Here is a 21,753-nt window from a genome sequence, read left to right on the forward strand (position 1 = left end):
TGACTGTGAGAACCAGGCTAAGTTCCTGGGATTCTAAGTTCACCCAGATATTGGGACAAAGCTGGCAGAATCTAAATCGTGGCTATGAAACAGAAGGGCAAAGACTGGAAGACCTCTATAATAAAAATTATGTAATACTAAAGAAAAAACTGAAGAAGACCTCTAGAAGATAGAAAGACCACCACATTCCTAGATTGTGAAAAATACATATTTTTGAGATGACTAAACTACCAAAACAATCTAGAGATCCAGAGCAATCCCCATAAAATACAAATGACATTCTTCAATGAATCATAAAAAGCAATCCTAAAATTTGTATGGAAGCACAAAAGACCCAATGATCCTGAGCAAAATAAAGAGCTCAGGATCAGACAAACAAACAAAAAATAACTACCACGCCATATGACAGAGCTCTCCCACGTCTGGGTATTTATCCAAAGGAAGTGCAGGGGATGTCATGCTAACTGATTTCAAAATATATGACAGAGCTGTAGTAACAAAAACAGAATGGTATTGGCAAGAAATTAGACACGCATATCATCGAATAGAATAAAGCACTCAGAAATGAACCTGAACATCTACAGCCAACTGATTCTCGACAAAGGTGTCAAAAACATACCTTGGAGAAAAGATAGCCTCTTCAGCAAATGGTGCTGGGAAAATTGGACATCCACCTGTAGAAGATTGAAATGAGAACCTTGTCTCTCACCCTGCACAAAATCAACTCAAAATGTACCAAACCTCAATTTAAGACCTGAAACTTTGAAACTACCAGAGAAAACATAGTGGAAACATCAAGATGTTGGCCAAGGCAGCTATTTTCTGAATAAGACTCTAGAAGCTGGGGAAACCAAAGCAAGAATTGACAAGCTAAAAAGCTTTTTATCAAGCTAAAAATTTCTGCACAGCAAAGGAAACAATCATTAGAGAGAAGAGACAATCTACAGAATAGAAGAAAATCTTTGCCCAGCTATTCATCTGACAGAGGATTAATATCCAGAATATATAAATAACTCAAAAAGCATAACATCAAAAGTATTCCAGTCAAAATTTGGCAAATAATCTGAACCAACACCTCTCAAAATAGGAAGTGCAAATGGCCAATGAATATATGGAAAGTACTCAATATCTTTATCCAATTTACGCCAGTTAGAATGGCTATTATTAAAAAAATTAAAAAATATCCTCAGTGATGTGAGTAAAAGGAACCATCATACAGTGTTAGTGAGAATATATAGCCACCATGAAAAACAGTATGGAAGTTTCCTCACAAACCTAAAAAAAGGCCAGTCACGGTGGTGCACATCTGTAATCCTAGTGACTCAGAAGGCTGAGGCAGGAAGATTGTGAGTTCAAAGCCAGCCTCAGCAACTTGGGGACCCATTTAGCAATTCAGTGAGACCCTGTCTCTAAATGAAATACAAAAAAGGGCCGGAGACATGGATCAGTGGTTAGGTGTCCCTAGGTTCAATTCCCAGTACCAAAAACAAACAAACAGACAAAAAAAAAAAAAAAAAAAAAACCCAAAATAAGTACCATACACATGACAGAGCTATCCACATCTGGGTATTTATCCAAAGGAAGTGAGGTCAGCACACAAAAGAGACACTTGTGTGTCCATGTTTACCGTGGCACTACTCACAATAGTCACAATATGGAATCTGCTTGGGTGCCTGTCATCAGATGAATAAATAAAGAAATTATGGTATTATATGCAATGGAGTATTAGCCATAAATAAGAATGAAATCATGCTATTTTCAGGAAAATGGATAGAACCAGAGGACATGATGTTAAGTAAAATAAGCATACACAGAAAGACAAGTATAGCATGTTTTCTCACATATGTGGAATCTAAACCAGTAAAGAAAAGATGGAAGGGGATAGAGCAAGGAGAGGAAGGGGGATGAGGGGAAGGCAAAGAGGATAGAAGGGAGGGAGGACATAATCTCACCAGTTTGTACAATTAACAACCATTAATAATTTTAATAGAAAAATAGAAGATACTTACAAAGGAAATAAATTCAAATAGAAGAATGTTTTCACCACAAAAAAATTATAAATGTGACTGATGTGTTAATTACCCAAAGTTGATCATTACAGAACAAATACATGTATTGAACCATCTTATCATGCCCTATAAATATGTACAATTATTACTTGTTATTTAAAAAATTATTTTTCTGAAATAAATATTTCTCATTTCTGAGATATTGTGCCAGTAGGATCCCTCCATTTGCATGTCTTCTTGAATCAAGGGACTTACACAAATTTAGAGAGTCATTGTGAAGTGAGAGAACTCTCTTTATAGGCCGAGAAGTTAAATTGGGATAGACAATTGAGAATGTGAGGGACAGACTCTTTGGAAGCTTAATAACCAGCTTGTCATGATGTCTTCTTTCCTTTTGGGGCAATAATGAACTAGCACTGGCCCTGGCATTATGTGCAGAAGGTATCTAAGATAGGCTTGGCCACATGACTGGGCCCTCCCACTGTTGAGGCTCATTTCCATTTTGGCTTTGTAGGCAGGGGACTTAATATTTCTTGTACCATGGGTTTCTCAGTATCTATTTCATTTCAGCTCTGTTCCCAACACCCTCAGAAGATCACCCAATTCTCATCTTAATATGCAAGTAACAGGATAAACTATTAGGTTCTATCCCCACCAAGGAAATTACATGATCCTGAAAGTACCTTGAAGTGGAAAATGGGGCAAATTTCTAATAAAAGTTGAAAGTCTAATATACCTGTTTCTAACAAGGCAGACTATCTCTAAATGTGAATATCTGTTTCTCAATAGGTGAAATAGGTGAATGTGTGAATGTTTACTTACTAAATATATGCCCTAATTCACTTACTAAATATGCACCCTATTCATTATATCAAAAATAATAAATGCACCTATATCTAGTCTCTACGCATATGCATACATATAAGCAAGCCCACACATTCATCTCTCTTTCCATATATATGTATATATATATATATATACACACATATCAATAACACATATTTTTGTGTCTATACTTTCTATTGTGTGCCATTGATCTGTCTCTTCTGTAACCACTACTGTTTTCATTGATTCTTTTACCTTAAAAAAGTGCTTTCTGATCTAGTGAGGCAAAACTGACCACTTTTTATTACTCCTATATTTTTTTTCTGCTTAGCCACTTTAAAATGCATTTTCTTAGTTTTTGTTTCTCTCTCTTTCTTCTTTCCTCTACAAGTCCTTTATATGTTTGTTGGTTTGTTGTTTTTGTTTTTGTTTAAATAGCCTAAATATCTATAATTAAGCATTCTTGGAATGGGTTTCACACAGCACTCAGGAATAAGAAATCCAAGTGCCTTTGGATACCCTAGAAATGATTGTGACCAGCATCAGTGGTGACCCTGTGTGCTGTGAACTCCAGAGTTAGAGTACAGCAGGGAGCAGGAAGTGAGTTAATGTGCATTCACACAACCACACCCCAATTTATTTCTGGAAAGTACATGTGACAGCTATTCATATACATTGATATCACTATATTCTCCAGGATGTGCCAGACAAAATTATAATCCCAAAGGTGTTCTGTTTTATAAAATCAATAAGAATAGAGGGTGTAATCAAGTCTCCCTTAAAGTCCACAATAGAAACCCAGCCCTTCTGAGACGTGGCATAACTTAGGATGAAACAAGCTAGTGTATTCAGGGGTTTTGAGCCACAATTGCTCTTGGGTGGAATCGGAGTCCTTTCCAGCATGGTTCAGCAATGAGATGTGTTACTTCCTTATAAACAGGTAAAGGTATAAGTTTTGAATAGTTTCTTGTCAGGGTAGATCAATCTACACTCCTGTCCAGTAGATCGCAAGTCTAAGGTCTATTAAAGGGTGATTGGCTGAGATTAGATGTGAAGTCTGTCGATGAGGAAGTTATTGTCACACATCAGAGTTGCATCCAGAGTAGAGGCAGAGTTATCACCATGTTTCAGTCGGTCATCACCGACATGAAAGAGATTCCTGCTATATAGGTCATCCTGCCTGGTTGGCATTCTTGTCCGGAAGAATTCATCACTCCCAGCCTCACTGGTCTGCAGTGATGGCATTCCACCCAATGCCATTCTAATGCCATCCCCTCTACCCACAAAGTATTATAAGTATTTTTTCCTTGCTCTTCATCAAAGCCCAGCAATAAAAACAGTGAACACCCACACTCATCTTGCTTAAATAATTTAAATAGCTTGTAAAACCTCTCTGGGCAGTCTAAAGAAGTCTCCTTGCTTACTCAAGGGCAGATTATGATCTATGCGATAAGATTTTGCACTTATCTCCCCCATAAGGTAGTCTTCTACTAGTCTGATTTTCAGGTAGAAAAGAGAAGACAAAATGTGATTCTCGCTGGATTTTGCTCTGATGTCTAGCCCTGGGGAAGTTAAAGCTTTTTTATTCACCCTGAGTAGCCGCTTAATGAGGTCCCTTTATAACCACTCCAAAATGTACTTTCAAAACAAAAGTTAGAAAGCTCTCTGATCCATTCTCAAGAAGAATCTGTTTCTGTTCAAAACCCATCCTGACCTTTTAGTTGAAGAAGAACAAAATAATGTAGTAACAAAAACACAAGTGGCTGCCAAAGGAAGAGAGGGGAAAAAAAAAGAGTTCCTGTAAGGGACTGAAACAATAAATCTCCTCTCTGCTGAACTCCCAAAGGGAGTGTGTGTATTTCCTCCCGTTCCTTATCAGAGCCCCCAAAATAAGTAGGAATGAGCAGTGGCTGCTCACATTCAGCACACCTTTTCCATTTGCTAATAAGGCCCTGCCAGGCTGGGAGGAAATTTTCCCTGCCTTACTCTGAAGAGAGAAGCCACTGTGAGGATCCACAGGCACCATGCAACTGCTTCAAGTGACCACTCTCTTTCTTCTGTTCAGTCTTTGCAGCTGTGAAATCACCCCAGGTACCAATTTGTTATTCTTCTGATGGTGTGGATGAGAAATAACTATGAATGAGCTCTTAGCCTTAGTTTACCTTCAGGGAGCTTTTCCTGAAATTTTGATACAGCGATTCTTTTGCTGAATTGAGCCTGTGGACATTGACTTCCATTGCATGGAGACAGTGCCATAGAGAGAACATTTGCTTTCACTGAAGGGAAACACTTGCTGATGCCATAGACTTGAAGTGTTTGATGAAATCGTAAAGGCACTAGAAATATACAGAAGAAAAATCTGGGGATAGAATGCTGGCTAACATGCACCACTTCTCAAATATGTATTCCTTTTAGACATAAGTCCAGAAGCAATAAGATTGTTATGAATGGCTGAAAGATTGGTAACTGGAAATGTTGCATCACAGATGCTCCCCTATATTAGTTCCAACTGTCTATCAGCTCTGATCTATTGAGAAGTTGGGTACAGCTGCCTAAAGAAGGGAATCTTAATATCTTAAACTGTTGGGATGAGACAGGGAGACTCATTTAGTTAAAGATTATAGAGTTTTGTTACAAAAATCTACATGCATCAAAACATATGCACATATTTTGCATAACATTTCAAGAATATGTAAACACAAAATCCCTGTTGCTTGACTGCAAGTTAAGAAACTCCTATAAAGGATATATATGTATCTACATAATCCCTGACTATATTAATGAACAGTGGCAAGAAATGATTATGTTTGACTCTTAACCTTCCCTGATTAATTCATTGTAATTCTAATTAAATGTAATCAATATTTATTAAGCTCCTATCCTATATTTGGCAGTGAAAGGAATATAAAAATGAGTAAGATGCCCTTGCCTATGGAGGTAAATGTACCATTGGGAGAAATAAACAAGTGATTCTAATACAGGACAGACTTAATAAGTGTGAAAACCAAACTATCATAAAAGAACATAGTTGTAAAGATTGATTCTGATCCTGAGAAATCCTAGGGGGAAAATATCCAAAAACTCAGTTCTAATTTTATTTTGTCTGGGCTCTTTTCAAAAGTTTGTTGCCTACAAAATTCTGATGTATAAGTATAATGTAGGGAAAAAATAAGCAACATCTCATCAATCATTTTTGATCAACATTTTGTCAATAATTTTTCAAAATATCTATGTAAAAAGTTAAGACAAATTCCACAACATTGCAGAATCACATAGCTTGTTTCCCATGCAATTTGGAATTTCCAGAGTTAGGTTGCAATAGGTATCAAAGGCAGAAATTTTAACTTAGAAGAGTTATTAAGAATCTGACTTTTAAAAATAAAGAATGTATATCAGCTGTCACAGAAATCAATGCGCTAGTGGATGAGTAAAGTCAATCCGCATGACAAAGACTGATAAGAATCTCAATGCCATAAAAAGCATGGCTCACAAGTACATGCCAGGTTAATATAAATTCCGAAAGTCTGTGTTAGGCTGCTGGCAGGTCCAGGTCTGCAAGCATCAGCGAGTACAGCATTTTGCCAGCATTATTAAACTCAGAATGGATTACACGTCCTTTGAAAACAAAGTGGAGTAGGATCAATAGAATTAGCTTCCAAAACTTGTCAATAAGGAAGATATGAAGGTGAAGGACATCGCAGAATGGTCTGGCAGATTCTTCCTATTACGTTGGCTTTGGTGAAGCGCCAGCCTCCTTGAGCTCCCTGGTAATGAGCACAACCTTTTTTAAACAGTATCATCTTGCTAATGAACTGTTAACCCAAGGAAGATGGTTTCCCATTTGTGCACACACAAAACTTAAACAATGACTCTCTCTCTCCATTTCTGCCGATAAGCCCACTTATTAACTAAAGGCCAGTGTCTGTGACATCTAAAAACAAAGCAAAACAACAACAAAACTGCCTCATTTATCAGAGAAAAGGAAGTTACAGCATAGGAGCAGACGTCCACCATCCATGTGGTGCCTAGAGGGAACTGAAAGAGCTTTTCCCATGGGCACTTAAGTCTTTGCTGCACCTGGCTTGGCCTGCTTTGTTTCCTTCACAGGTCGGGCACAGGAAGTGAAGCATTTCCTAGGCTGATCTAGTAAGTTCTTTCCTTTACTCCCTGTGCCAGGAACACACTGATTCCAGAGCTTCACATGTTCCCCAAACTTAGGATGATTAACACATTCTAAGGTGCAGGAGACATTTCATCTGCCTAACATTCACAAGTTGTCAAGCAGATCCTTGCTTTTTGCATAGTTATTTATTTCTAAATCATAATCTTTTAGAGAAATTGATCACATTTCCTTTCTAATGTTTTTGTCAGTCTCAGATTTTAATAAATACAATACAGGCTTTTGTGTTGTCAAAATCCAAGGACTCTTTCTACATGGCATGAGTGACTTTTATTACTTGGTTGGTGGTATACTATTTTACAATGTCCAATTTGGAAAGCTTTTCTTTTGAAAAATATATATAGGAGTTTCCTGAAAGGAAACTGTCATTCTTTCCTAAAGTTCTCTAAATTGTACTTAAAACTGAACAGACCCCTACAGTGGCATTTAAGCTCCTTTGAGCTTTCAAGTCTAGATTGATGAGCTTTTGACTATCAGGACTGAGAAGTTAAAGGAAGGATGATTCTAAGCAAAAGAAGGTCCTGGAAACAATATGTATTTACTCTTCAGATGCCATTTCTTTTTAAACTTTACATTAATTCAGGAATAAAAAAAATAGCATTTTCAGACAGAAATAGATTCCCCTTTATTGGTATCTGAAGGAGGATTTAATTGCTTGGAGAAATTCATTTGTTAGTGACTGAACATTCAATTTCTTGAAACAAAAATTGATTGAAGATACTGTAAGCAAATTCTACACTGAATGCTCTAGATTTATAAAAATCATCCTTTGCCCTAGAAGTGGGGAAGGAAAGAAGATAAGCCAAATTTGATTATAGTAAAGGTCTCAAGAGGTGAATAAAGAATATTATGGAAAATTTGCAGCTAGCTTAGTTTGTGGTATAAGATCATCAGAAAAGTCTTCATATAAAACTATAAATTATGAGCTTTTATGAACAGATTTTGTTGAATATGAACATTGAAACATCATAGTATTCTAGTCTGAAAATATAGGGAGGCCACGTGTTGGGCAGAGTTAAGGATTTCCTGAGTATTAAGAAATAAGTTTGGAAAGATAGCAGCAGGAATACCAGGAAGATAAATATTGATTCATATTGCTGGGAGTATAGCTCAGTGGTAGAGCATGCTTAGCATGTGTGCTGCCCTGGGTTCAATCCTCAGCACGATCAAAAAAGAAATATTGATTCATAAAGTTGATTAATTTACAACTTGTAAGTGTGTTTGAGCATGGGAATTGTATGATTGGAAATAAAAATTAGGAAGCTCAATCTATCAGCAAAATATTTGTCTAGACTATTGGAGTCAAGAGAGATAAAAGGTAAAGAAATTAGTTTGTCATTGGAAGTCTGAGAGTATGACAATGAAATGAAAAGAAAGGTCTGGTAAGAGGTTTAAGGAAATAGAAAATGTGTAATTTATTATTTTTACTGCCAATGATAGAACAGGCTGAAACATAAGAATGACATTACTTTAATATTAGAAATAGGCAAATGGCTTTGGAGCAAAGGAAGGGAAAGGAGGGAGTTGGTTTGGTGGAAGAGTGATTTTGGTTTTTGACATGTTGACCTTGAAATGCAGATAAGATATTCAAGTTGTTTTTTTTTGGTAATAAAACTTACCTGGTGGGTAGTTGGGACACCCTTGGTTTTGGATGTAGTAGGTGATGAGAGGTGTTGAATGTTCTTTAGTTCTGAATCCAAAGAGTTCTTAGTCCTGCTCATTATAGCATTAATAAGAAAGGTCATCTATTTGCTCTCCTTCTTGATGCCTATATTTTTAACTCTCCTATGGCACTTATTTTCCAATTTCATCAGTTATTTGTGTGTCTTATCTCCTTTACCAGATTTTAAGTCCTTTAAGGAAGGTGCATATTTTCTATAGATTGTTTGCCCAGCAAACAATGAATGAATGTATAAATGAATGAAAACGTGTGTGTGCGCGCGCATGTGCATGTATATATGTAATTTCACTTTTACTTTCATTTCACCTTAAATTCCTTCCCATGACAATGACTTATGAGCTTACTACTTTGTCCTTGTGAAAAGTTATGAACAGGTGTGAATTACGTAACATAGGTATGAGTGGATTATTTTGATTCAAGGCTATGAAAGTGATAACCAAATACAAGGGCATATTGTCAAAAGCTAGTCAGTTCTCAAAACTTGGCAGAAGAAAACACAATAATATTAGATGAACACCTACTTTCAGGTAACAATAATTTTACAACAAATCTGAAAAAAGAAATTGCTGTAACTCTGACCATTGGGAGGGAAAATTTCAAAATAGAATTGACTCTACTCTCTGTTTGGGATATTAAATACTTAACGTAATACTATAATATAGTTAGAAATATTCAGGAGATACCATATTCTCAACCAACCTTAAAACACAAAATGGCTTTTGTTAAAAGCAAAATTCACAAAAAGAGAAGTTGGAAGAAAGTTAAAATAACTACTGCACATCATTACTTCTTGTGTCATTGTAGGTACCGTGAGTTGGCTGCTTCAAAGCAGGTCATTTTGCTTAGTACTTCTGTTTAGTTTAATCTACATCAACATCTCTTAACTTGTAATAGGTGATCTATGGTAGGAAAAGTAAAATAATATGGAACAAAATCAATGGGAAAAGTATTTAGTCCCAAGCCATTTCTTTAGCATTTTTTCTTTACCCTCTCATTTTTCAATGGTCCCTACCTAAAAATAAAAGTGATTATTCTAGAACTCCTATTTATAGGAGATTCAGAAACACATTCACTGTCAGTTTTATCTTATGAACTGTAATTATTCAGAAAATTTAGGGGAAAAAGATGAGCATTTGAGGGTTTCAGAAAGTTTTTAATTTCCTAGATAATTACCCATCTTTTCCTTTTCATTGGTGAAAAGCATTTCAAGCGTCAGGTACATATTTTAACTTTTGAAAAATTATCAATCCAAATTACTTGTAATCTTTTTTTCCCTTTAGCAATCACTTTCTAAAATCTTCATCTTCGAGACCAATCTGAGTGCACATTTCTAAACACTGAATGTCAAATCAGAAAGTTACCATGACATTCAATTCCTTAATAGCCTCTCTTTTGCTGCTTCTGGATTCCTATGTGTCACTACAGCTTTGTTGGGTTAGGCTAACAATGCCTGTTGGGTGTTAGGGGCAGCTCTCTCAGTAAGGGAGATTTTTTTTGTCCTGTTGACCACAATAGCAGTGTCAACATGAGAAACATTAATAGTGTCAGTTAAAGCTAGAAAGGCCACTAAATGGGTCCCAAATGTTGGGCAACCATTAGAAAAAATGCTTTCAAAAATTTAATAGAGGTTTTGTATCTTAAGAATGATATGTCAGTCGAGATGATCATAACTGGTCTGTAAATACAAGCAGTCACCATGTGGGCACTAGGCATCTGCTCTGTCTTTCCCAACATCTTTTCTGGCCCGGTATACACCAGCTATTGCTGTGGCAACTAGCTACACACAGGTGTAGCCAGACAGTACCCCGCCTCACTTTCATGCATATTGCTTTCTGTCAGGTGCTATTCTGGTACCAATGTATGTTTCAGAATCCCACCTGGCACTGTCAGATGCTTGAGCTACAAGTGCAGATGCATCCCATGAACAGCTCTTAACCCAGGGATGAGTGGAGCTAGCAAATAAATGCTTTCCTCTTCTAACCTGCTCTGGTCTTACTCTTTTAGTTCCTCTCTCCCTTCCCCTAGGTTCATGTTCCTTTAAAAACTGACTGTACATTTATTTTTTGGTCTCAGGCTCAGCTTTCTGGGGAACTCTAGGATTTATTATTTTTCTTGATGGAAACATTTTGGTTTGGGGGTGATAGTGTATACCTAGGTATAGATTAGTTACAGATTCTCCGATGCTTTAATTAATATGCACTACCCTCCCTTCTTCCTCTCTACTTAACAAGCAAAAAGCATTGATTGATCATGAGATGAATAAACTCAACAATATTCTAAACAGAGCCTGTTCTAAGACAATCATTTGCCTGCTTGCATATACTCAGTCATGAATTATTCTGTGAGGTTAGTAGTCAAAAATGTCAATGTCATTGATTTTACTGAAATGTGGACTTCTTTTTAATCTGTTAATCAGTCATTCGGTACTAATTTTGTCAAATACCAGAAAATGGAGATCACAATTGGGTCTGACCCAAATTAACTCAGAGAAATATTGCTACAACATCTACAATCATCTGCCATTTACCATGCCACACACTTTGCACACATTACTTCCATCAGAACATTTCAAGTTTATCTGAATTATTCCCATTTACTTATTAATAATTAGAGGCTTAGAAATGGAGTCAATTATACTGGGGTTGTATGGATTAAAATCAAATGAAGAACTATTGCTCTTTAAAACCTTCCCATACAGCTCACTATCTTCCAATACGGTGACACTTCAGTAAGTTGAGTTCTCTGATCAAAACAACTAAGGTTAGAAACTTGCCACTTGAGTACTTAATAAATCCTTGCCTTCTCACAGCATCTACAGCATTTCTACGTAATGACAACAATTTCCTAATATCCTTGATTCCATTCATTCTTAGGGAACCCATTTGGAAGGAGCTATAGGCATTTGTCTACCTGAACATTATGTGGGTTGAAATAAAATTTGTGTGTCTCTAAACAACAATGAAAGTAGTATGTGACTGGAGAAGATGGGGAAAAAAAAGAAACTCAAAAGAAATAATTATGGCCTAGATGAGTCATTTTGGGTCACATTTGTATTTCTGGAGTCAAACTGTCTGAGTTCAAAGTTCAGTTTGACTACTTGCTAGTTGTGTGAACTCAAGCAAGTTACTTAACTTTCAGCTTCTTTAGCTGTAAAATGGGGGTGAGCACAGTCCTTACCTCATGCGGATATTGGAATGATCACATAAGGCAAGATGCATAAAGCACCTAGAATAGAGTCTGGCATGTGGTGAATACTATATGAACATGCTGAGTTATAGAACTCAGAATCCTGTAGCTTATTATATCCCATTTCTTAGTTAAAATAATGTAATTCCAAGCTGAATCAAGTCAGAACAAGCGAGTGTTTAAATAATTATAATCATAATCCTCGTCAACTAAAATATAAGATCATAAAAATTTTCACAATAGAATTAGTACAGGACTCTAGAAAGATAGTTGCAATATTATATTTTAATCACCATATATGCCACACAATTTGATATATGAAAACTTGTGCATTCTTTGGAATGCCTTTCAGATTTGTAAATTATTTAAAGTTAATCTGTGAACTAACCACTCAAATTAAAAAGCAAAACAGTGTTTTTATTTAACGAGAATTCTAATTTTTAGCCCCCAAACTGTCAATATGCACAAATATTATTACCTGTATTAAAAAACTGGGCATTGCTCAAAGTGATGGAATACTTTAATGGAAAGAACTTGGACTCAATGTCAAAACAAAATGTGGCTCTGCTTCTTAGTATGCTTTAATTGGTCAACATATTAAATCCTTTTCAGCCTCAGTTTCTGTAACTAAACATGAAAAAAGTATATATGTTGACATAGCATTAGCTGTGAGAAAAAGATTTTTAAACACTATGTACATCATAATTTCCGATTAAGATATTATTATGTTAACCAACATTTAAATCACAGAATAAGTAGAAAGCTATTGCATAAATTTCAGAATTCTTTCTTACTAGCTGGCTCTGTCTTTTCACCATTTCTCTTTTACCATAAAACCTCTCTCTATATACACACACACACATATATACACACATACACACACACACACACACACACACACACACATATATATATAAACCCTCTGAGTTAAAATTTATATATATATAAATTTTGTATATTTAAATATATATAAGTATATGTATTTATACATATTTATGTGTGTGTATATATATGTGTGTGTGTGTGTATATATATAGTGTGTGTGTGTGTGTGTGTGTGTGTGTCTGTTCACATCCAAATGGCCATGTACTGAAATAATGCTTGATTATAAAAATCACACAGAAAACCATTTGTATCACACATTGAATTTATTTTTAACTGAAGTGGGAAAAGAAATCCTTTTCTGTGGTAGGAACTGTGAAATTGCCCTCCTGGGGTATTCAGCAAGTGTGAGGACACAAACACGGAGCTCCTGGACACTCTCCCCAGGGTACAGAGGCTACTCTGCATTCATCAGCTCAAAGCCATTGTGACAATGCTTCTATCCAACCACAGGACATCTCCTGGTTTCATCTCTCCCTGATAATCCAATTTTAACTAACTTAAAGATTTATTAATAGCAAGTACATTATTGAGATTAGAATAGTTAATTCATTTGAATCAATAAGCTTTTTCTTTTTTTCTTTTTTCCCTTTCATTTTCTGACAGTTTCATTTATTCTGTTCGATTCTCATGTCAACTGAAGTCTAAAATTCTATAGGTTTACCTGATCAAAGAAAAGTTACAAAACTGACAACTAGTTGAATATCTTTAACTAGAACCAGTTAGCATCTAACTGATATAAATCTCTTGAGAGGTAGGACAACATCTAACTGATCTCATTTCCTCCTCCCCAGGACCTGTTTTTGTCACATAGGTGATATTTAGTTATTAGCCTTTATTTTAATTTGGAGAACTGCATTTCTTCAAAAGTCAGCAGGATTGAAAATATCCAAAGCATTCCTGGATTGGTTTTCAGTTACTTGAGGGCAACGTTTATTTTTATCCTTGGCCTATGTAGTGGACAATCTGTGAAAGTCATTTGGGGATACAGTGTTGGTTGGCTGAACTTATTCAATTTGCTTCACGAAGCTAACTTTTCATCTTATTTTGTATAAAAAAATAGAATGCCCACCACTCTATCACAATGACTGTCCAAATCATGCCAGAATGCATTGACAATCTGAACACTAGTGTTTCTTGCTAACAAAAAAATAAAAATAAAAATAAAAATACTATCCTACACTTCTATGCCTCATTCACCAGGCCACTCTGAACCGTTCATACTGGATGAGTCCAACCCTCACTAGGTCAAATTATAAAAATTCAGTTGTAAATAGTTCACATCTCCAACTCTAAAGTTCAGTATATTGAGTAATTAACTCTATTCTAATATTATGTAAAATAAATGCATCAGATAGTTGAGTTCTCAAGATTTAAAAATTCATAGATCTGTAAGTAATCAAAATGCTGTTCAGTGGTAGAGAAAGAACTGTCAGAGCCAAGAGCCTTATATTTTTAGCTACAAAGGGCCACAAGCCTGCTATGGGACTGGGGCAAGCAAATTATTTATCTTCTCAAGATTTTAACTTCCACAACTATAAAGTGAGTGTGGCTTTCCTAATTGATCATAGGGTTTTTAAAATTTTTTTCAGATTCACAATTTTATGCTTTTACTGTAACAAACAATTTCTATACATTTTGCCCTGAGTTATCTTGTCCCATTTTCCTTCTAGTTATTATTAGGCTCATTATGGAGCAAAGTGCCAATTCTGTTCCACAGCATTTACTTCCTTTGGGGATTTTTGACAATATCTCTTTGGCATGTCCAAGGCCAATTCTCTACCATGAGAGACACTTCTCACAGAACACATTCACAGAAACATTCTTTCCATTTTTCCATGGTGTACTATTTGAATGAAATTTAGAGAGATCTGTCAGGATTGGGGCTAGAAAAGAGATTTCAGTGGAGAGAGAAGGGGAGGAGGGAAAGAAACTCGTTGACACCCAGAAAAACATTACCAGAGTAAAAAGGAGGTTAAAAGAGTAGAAGAAAGCGACAAGAGTCTGGGAGGAAGAGAGAACCTCTTTGAGACAGCTTGGATGGGGAGATGGAGAGACTTTCCAAATGCTCTCATGATTTGGGTAGAGCATTCTCCATTCCCCACCACCTATGTAGCCACTCTTACAGGCCTGGTAGCCAGTGGGATTCCTTCTTACCGTTAAAGTTCTTGGCTGGGCATGGTTGTGTACACATGTAATCCCAGAGACTACAGAGGCTGAGGCAGGAGGATCACAAGTTTGAAGCCAGCCTCAGCAATTTTACGAGGACTTAAGCAACTTAGCAAGACCCTGTCTCCAAAAATTAAAAGGACTGGGGATGTGGCTCAGTGGTTAAGTGCCCCTGGGTTCAGTCTCTGGTACCAAAAATAATAATAGCAACAACGACAACAACAAAATAAAAAACATTACAGTTCTTGTGTTCCTTCCTCCTTCCCTGCATCCATCCTTTCCATTTGCAGAATGCTCTCTTCACAATCCTATCCTCACAAGGTAAGCAGAGGTGTTACATTTAGGGAATGGGTTTAAGTCGTCTGATCCCAGGGAAAATTTTGGTATAAATTCTGTGTAATCTATTTTTTTTTTTTTTTGCCTGTACTAGTTTATGATAATAGAAACAATATTTGGCCAGGACAAATGATGATTGAACTACTGAACTCTCCCTAGCACATAGGCTTAAATTTCAGCCTGTTTGAGTATCCCTTATTAAACAGTTACTCTTCATTCCCTACTAACACTAAAATCTCCCTCCTGCTTTCATTAACATTGACAAACCCTGGCCTCTACCATAGAGGCTGCTCAAGAAAACTTGCCACTTTCAACAATAATTTGATTAGGCAACCAGTTTCAGTACTCCCTTCAACATTTAGAAAATATGTTGAATATAAAGATAAAAAAATATTTTCCAACACAAGGTGTTTCATACAGTTTAATCAGTTATACGGAATTTATTGCCCATATTAAAAAAAAGAAAGAAAAGAAATAAAAAAATAAGCTCAATAAAGGGGTAAGAGAAAATAAAAAAAAATAATAAGAGCAAAAGTTAATGAAATGGAAGGTAAATATATAGTGCAAAGAATATCTTCACATATAAGATCACTAAAACTCTGCAGATACAAATCAAGAGAAAAAAGAAACAAAAGGAAAATACACCTGCAGATTATGTTAAAAAATTTGTGTTTAATGAGTGAATGTAATGAAAATATGCCAATCATTTTGGAAATTTATATAAAATAAATACATTCCTAGGAAATATAGCCAACCAAAACTGACTCAAGAAGAAATGCAAAATTTTAATAGGCCTTTAACAAAATTGACTCAGCAATTAATATTCCCACAAAGAAAATTCTCAGCCCACTTAGTGTCTCCAGAAAGTTAAACAAAACACTCAAATAATAAAACCAGATTTACATAAACTCTTACAGAGAATAAAAATAGAGATTAAAAACTTAACAGTGATATTATAAAATGAGGTATGTTTTATAATATAGATCAATTTCATTTTTAAAGGTTTTTGAAATATTTTTAGAAAGGTTCTTCATCATGCTCAATTAGGATTAATTAGCAAAGTGAAGTTTGGTCTAAAACTAGAGAATCCATCAACACAATTCACTGCATTGATAAAATAAGGAGAAAGATGTATGATCATTTCAGTGGATGCAGAAAAATCACTTCTAAAAATTCAATATTTATTTTTGACAAAACTACTAAGGTAACTGAAACAATAAGGCAAATTTCCTAATCTAATACAGTAACTTCAAAAACTTAGAGCAATCATCATGAATAATTATTCATTGTTAGCTTTGAGAGTGGAAACAAAGCAATCTTTCCTAGCAATATTATTTTTACAAAAACATTGTGTTAATATCCTATCTAGTGCTAACAAAAAAGAAAATAAATATTACAAGAATTAGAAAGGAAAATAACAAAACTAATATTATTTGTAGATGATATGATATGATTGTGTAAGTAGAAAATCCAGAAGAATTTGTTGCCAAGTTATTCATCATGGCTTCTACATATAAAATTCATGTAAAATTAATTGTATTTTCATCAATACAGCATGCATTTTAAAAAAATAATTTAACAATATGCCATCTAAAGAAACATCAAAAAGCCAAGTACCTATACATATTCTAGTAAAAGATATGAATGATATTTCACTGTGTGACACTAAAGAAAACTTGAAATATTACAAAAATATACTATGTTCATTGATTGGACAAACCAATATGTGGAATAAGCTTATTATAAATTTTACATGGAAATTCATAAGATCAAGATAACCTTAGTAATTCTTGTAAGTAAAACAAGAAATGAGAGCCTAGTGTTTTAATTATGAGGTCCCATAATAAAATATAATAATTAAAACTGTCAAACTGGTTCATGGTAGACAAATCAAGCAACAGTGGGGTCAATTCCACATAGATCAATGTAATAGAGAGCTTTAAAACAGACCTCTAGCTATATAGATCTTTATTATAAAACAAAGATGTTATAATATAGCAGTGGGAAAGAATTGGCCTTTTTAATAAATGCTGCTGTGAAGACTGGTTAGTCACAGGGAAAAAATTAAATTGGATTCCAGTATATTACTATATACAAAGTCAATTTTAGTTGAATTACTGACTTAAATGTAGAAAGTATTAAAAACATTAAGACAAATTTAGGATACTATGTTCATAACCTTAATCTAGGAAGAGACATAAAAAGTACTAACCAAAGAAGACATACAGTTGATTGCACTAGAATTAATCATACCATTTATCAAAAGACCAGGTAGCAAAATGGATAGACAGTCATAAAATGAAAGACATGTATTATCTCTATAACTGACCAAAAAACTCATCTACAATATATGGAAACAATACAAAACAGTAAAAGATTAAAACCAACTAATCAAAAAAATGGCAGTCTTAACTAGATACAAAACAATAAGAATACAAACATGTTCATAGCAGTATTTTTAGAAGAGTCAAAAATAATTGACAGCTTAATGTTTTTCATTGCCAAATATACAAATAAATTGTGGTTCATTCAATGAATTGTATACACCAATTATAATGAACATACTGTAGCTATTATCAAAAAATGAAAAATAATTTAAATATACTGAGAATATCACAAAAATACTTACTTTATATCTCTAAACTCTACCATATTCAAACGTACACACAGAGAGTGAGCTTATAAAAAAAGGTTAAGATGATTACTACATGAGATTGGCAATTACCTCTGTATAAGGTGACCAGAAAGGGGATAATTCATAAGAGTACGTTCTCAAGGGGATCATGCAACTGCCAGCAATATTCTATTTTTAAATGTGGGTCACAATTACACCAGGTTTTGGATAAGATTTATTCATTATATGTATATCATGGGCATATTTCCATTTTTGCCTTTTAAAATTGTAACAAAAGTTGGGTAAATGAATAAAATGCAGACTCTGAGTTCAGAATTTTTAAATTGAAGCAGGGATATATTTAAAGGAAAATAAGCTGTCCTATTAGGGGTAAAGAAGATAACTCTTCAAGGTCTTAAGGGAGATTACTCTTAACCAAACCTGAATGCATTTCATCAGGAAACCTTATGACATATCAAGAAAAGAAGGCTATGGAGAGAAATGTCTGCAGGCTTCTGAAGTATTTTCAACAAGAACAAAGTCTTTTTGGCAAATAAATCTCTATTATCGTTACTCCTGCCCTATTTGTGGATTCTCTATTTCCCCACATCTCTTAGTATAAATCTCTTGTGAATAAAAAATATGCACTGCAAACTTCAAAGCTTTAACTTAGCTATCATGGATTTCCTCTCAGTCCCACTCTGTTATTCTTCTGAATTTTCTTTTCTCATTAAACCTTACTTGTTTAGAGTCAAACATTCCATGTAAGTCTCACCTCTGCTCAGGCTTGCCCACTTGTAGTGAGATAGCTTTCTGCAAGATGTCACTGCCTCCAATTATTTCAGCAGTTAGAGACAACCATCTTAAACTAGTTATACAGCAGTGGGTATGTCTGTCATTTCTCTGGATCGAAGACTGATGCTAAGGATTTATGGCTATCCAAGATTCCTAGTCTCCATGAGGTCTTTATTACCAGCTTGGGAGTTATCTTCTGAAGTCCAGACTCATGTTTGAGTGCTGTTCTGGTGGTTAAGAAAGGCTATTATTAGTTGGAACATTGTTTAAATTCTCCTGAGGACTTTTAATTCCATTTAAGTTTGACCTTTTTCAATCCTTATCTAATTCAGTGTGGAAGTACATTTTTTAAAAGTTTTTAACCATTTAAGAACTGATTAAACATTTAATAAAAGTATTTTTTTAGCAAAGCCATGTGCTTTGTTTTCTAGTGAATCATTTCAATATAGAAGTATATTAGACTTCATAATTTAATGAAAACAATGCCATATTTGTATATCAACTGAGAGTTTATGGGGTAATTTTACATATGTCATTCCTACAAAACCCTGAAAACCAGGCAAAAGGGCACATGCTAACTTTTCAATTTATAATAGTTTTAAATACTAAAGGGAATTAAAAAAACATACAAATGAAATTAAATGTTATAGGGTGCTCAAAGTGATTGCTAAGTTTGCTGTATTAGTAAATAGAATAATAACATTTGAAAAATTGAACTTGAAAGCTTAACAGGGGAATAGATTTTTTTATTCTGCAACTTAAAAAAAAATGAATATTGACTTCCAAAGCCTAATTAACCACTGATAAAATATTCTCTGTACACAAATGTATACTTCAGGACATTAAAAAAACCTTTAAGAGTCTAACTGCAAAAGGTACTAAATATTAGTGTCATATGTGTAAGATATACACAGGTGTTACTTGAATTGATAAGGGAAATAAGTAATCAATGTTTATGCCATCACCTACCAAAGCCCTAGTTCACAGTAGGCATTCAGTAATTGTGTGAAAAATACTCATTAAGTGCTCAATTGTGGGATTTGGGAATTGCTTATATAGGAATACTGAGAACAAAAGAATCATTGTAGATGAAACTAATCAGACTTCCTGCAGGTAGTAGTACAACTTGAGCTTCAACATAAGAAAAAGTACTCACATTCTCTAGGGACTTTATTAAATAAAAAAGAGGGAGGAACAACATAAGCATAGTTACAAAGTAGCAAATAAAATTCCATATTTAAGGGATAACAAGTAAACATCTTTTGGAGAGAAATTAGAGCGAATAGTTTCAAGTTATAAATCAAATTCTAAAACTTTTTCTATAATACTGAAATTTATTTTTAAAATTTTAATAATCTCTTTAATATTTAATGATCTCTGACAGTAATCCAACATTTAAAAAAAATTTCTTTTGTTGTAGTTGGACACAATACCTTCATTTTACTTATTTATTTTTATGTGGTGCTGAGGATTGAGCCCAGTGCCTCACATGTGCTAGGCGAGCACTCTCCTGCTGAGCCACAACCCCAGCCCTAATCTAGCATATTTTAAACGTTGTGTCCACTAGTCTCCAAGACAGTCTCTGGTGGTCGTTGGCTTCTTGTAGTCATGCCTCTGGGAAGACCATTCCCACACTGAATCAGGGCTCAGTTGTGTGACTAATGGAATATGTGCAGGTGATGTTGTATTATTTCCAAAATTAGGAAGTAAAAGACATGTGGCTTCTACTGTGGTCTCTTAGATTAAATTTTTCTCTGGAGCTGGGAAGTTAACTTTATTGTTATGAGAACAATCAGGCAGTTTTAGAGAAGATAACCCCTGGAGACAAACTGAGGTCTTCACCTACAGGCAGTACCGAACTTGCCAGCCATTGAGTGAGCCATGCTTTAAATGGATTTTCTGGATACATCTAACCCTCAGCTGACATCTGACTTCAAGCCAGAATTGTTCAAAGCTGCTCTCAAATTACTGCTCTACAGAAACAATGAGAAACAATACATGGTTGTTAAGATCCATGTTTAGGAATGATTTACTTTACAAGCAAGTGATAGCTAATAAAAACATCATCAGTTAAAATTTATAATACATTTAAGTTTTTGAAATAAATTTGACATTTAGATGATACGAAACAGAACACCTTGTATCAAAACAATTTTTCAAGTTGCAGAAGCAAATTGTCTCAAATTATATTCATGGTAAATTTCCAATTAGTATTGACTAAATTTAATCGATCCTTTATTTAGTTGCCTCATAATGAGACCAAAAATATCTTTAGAATTATATCTCTTGCTATAAAATTAAATGTCCTCTAATTTACCATTGAAGAAATAATATAGAATCAGAATGACACTTTATCACCTTTTTATAATATCTTAGTAATAACACTACCAATAAATGTTATAAGAAAAACAATTTATTCTATGTTACTCTTACATAGAAAATTTTTAAAAAACACTGTAATTATGAAAGATATCATGTTATTTTCATAACAGATGCACTTTACTAATGGTTTTTGTTTACAAATAAAATCTGTATTTCGTGAAGTGCCTACATGAGATTACTTTGTTCATGGATCATATTTTCCATTTGTTCTCTCTGAATATTAAGAAATTAATTATTGATTCTTTTTCATCTAATGAAAAATCAAAAATTTTAGGGTAAAATTCTCTTTTACTTTCATTCACATATTGGGAAAGAGACAAATGATATAGAATTGAAATTATGAAAGAATTAAATTTAGTTTTAGACATAGATTTATAATATTAAATGGTAAATTATCCCAAATCCTTTCTCTTCTCCTGAAATCTAATTTACATTTACATTATTTCCTTTTATTTGATAATGTTGCTCTTGTTTAAAATTCATAGACTAAATTTAACTCATGCTATAGTAAAAACCCAACCATTATTTAAATAAATAACAATGGGTACTTTTTTCTAGTGAAATTTTCTTTTTTCAGGGGGAGGTTAAATTTTTTCTTAAATTTGTTCTTTTTAGATATACATGACAGTATGTATTTTGACATATAATACATACACAAAGTATGACTTATTCCAATTAGAATCCTATTCTTGTG

The 21,753-nt window shown here is 34.3% G+C and overlaps 1 protein-coding gene across 3 annotated transcripts in view; it reads left to right on the plus strand.

The window, feature by feature from the left end:
* The first annotated feature begins 4,728 nt into the window (after positions 1–4,728).
* Emcn (endomucin) overlaps positions 4,729–21,753 on the plus strand; it is a 106,292-nt gene continuing 89,267 nt past the window's right edge. For 2 of the 3 annotated variants that reach the window (XM_071614507.1, XM_071614509.1), the window contains exon 1: positions 4,730–4,925. In XM_071614507.1, the coding sequence (XP_071470608.1) occupies positions 4,859–4,925 (67 nt within the window). In that variant the 5' untranslated portion in view covers positions 4,730–4,858. Of the gene's footprint in view, positions 4,926–21,753 lie in introns of all 3 variants that reach the window. The other variant, XM_071614508.1, reaches the window with a different exon arrangement.

Source organism: Marmota flaviventris, chromosome 7 (assembly GCF_047511675.1).
Source record: "Marmota flaviventris isolate mMarFla1 chromosome 7, mMarFla1.hap1, whole genome shotgun sequence".
Taxonomy (NCBI): Eukaryota; Metazoa; Chordata; class Mammalia; order Rodentia; family Sciuridae; genus Marmota; species Marmota flaviventris.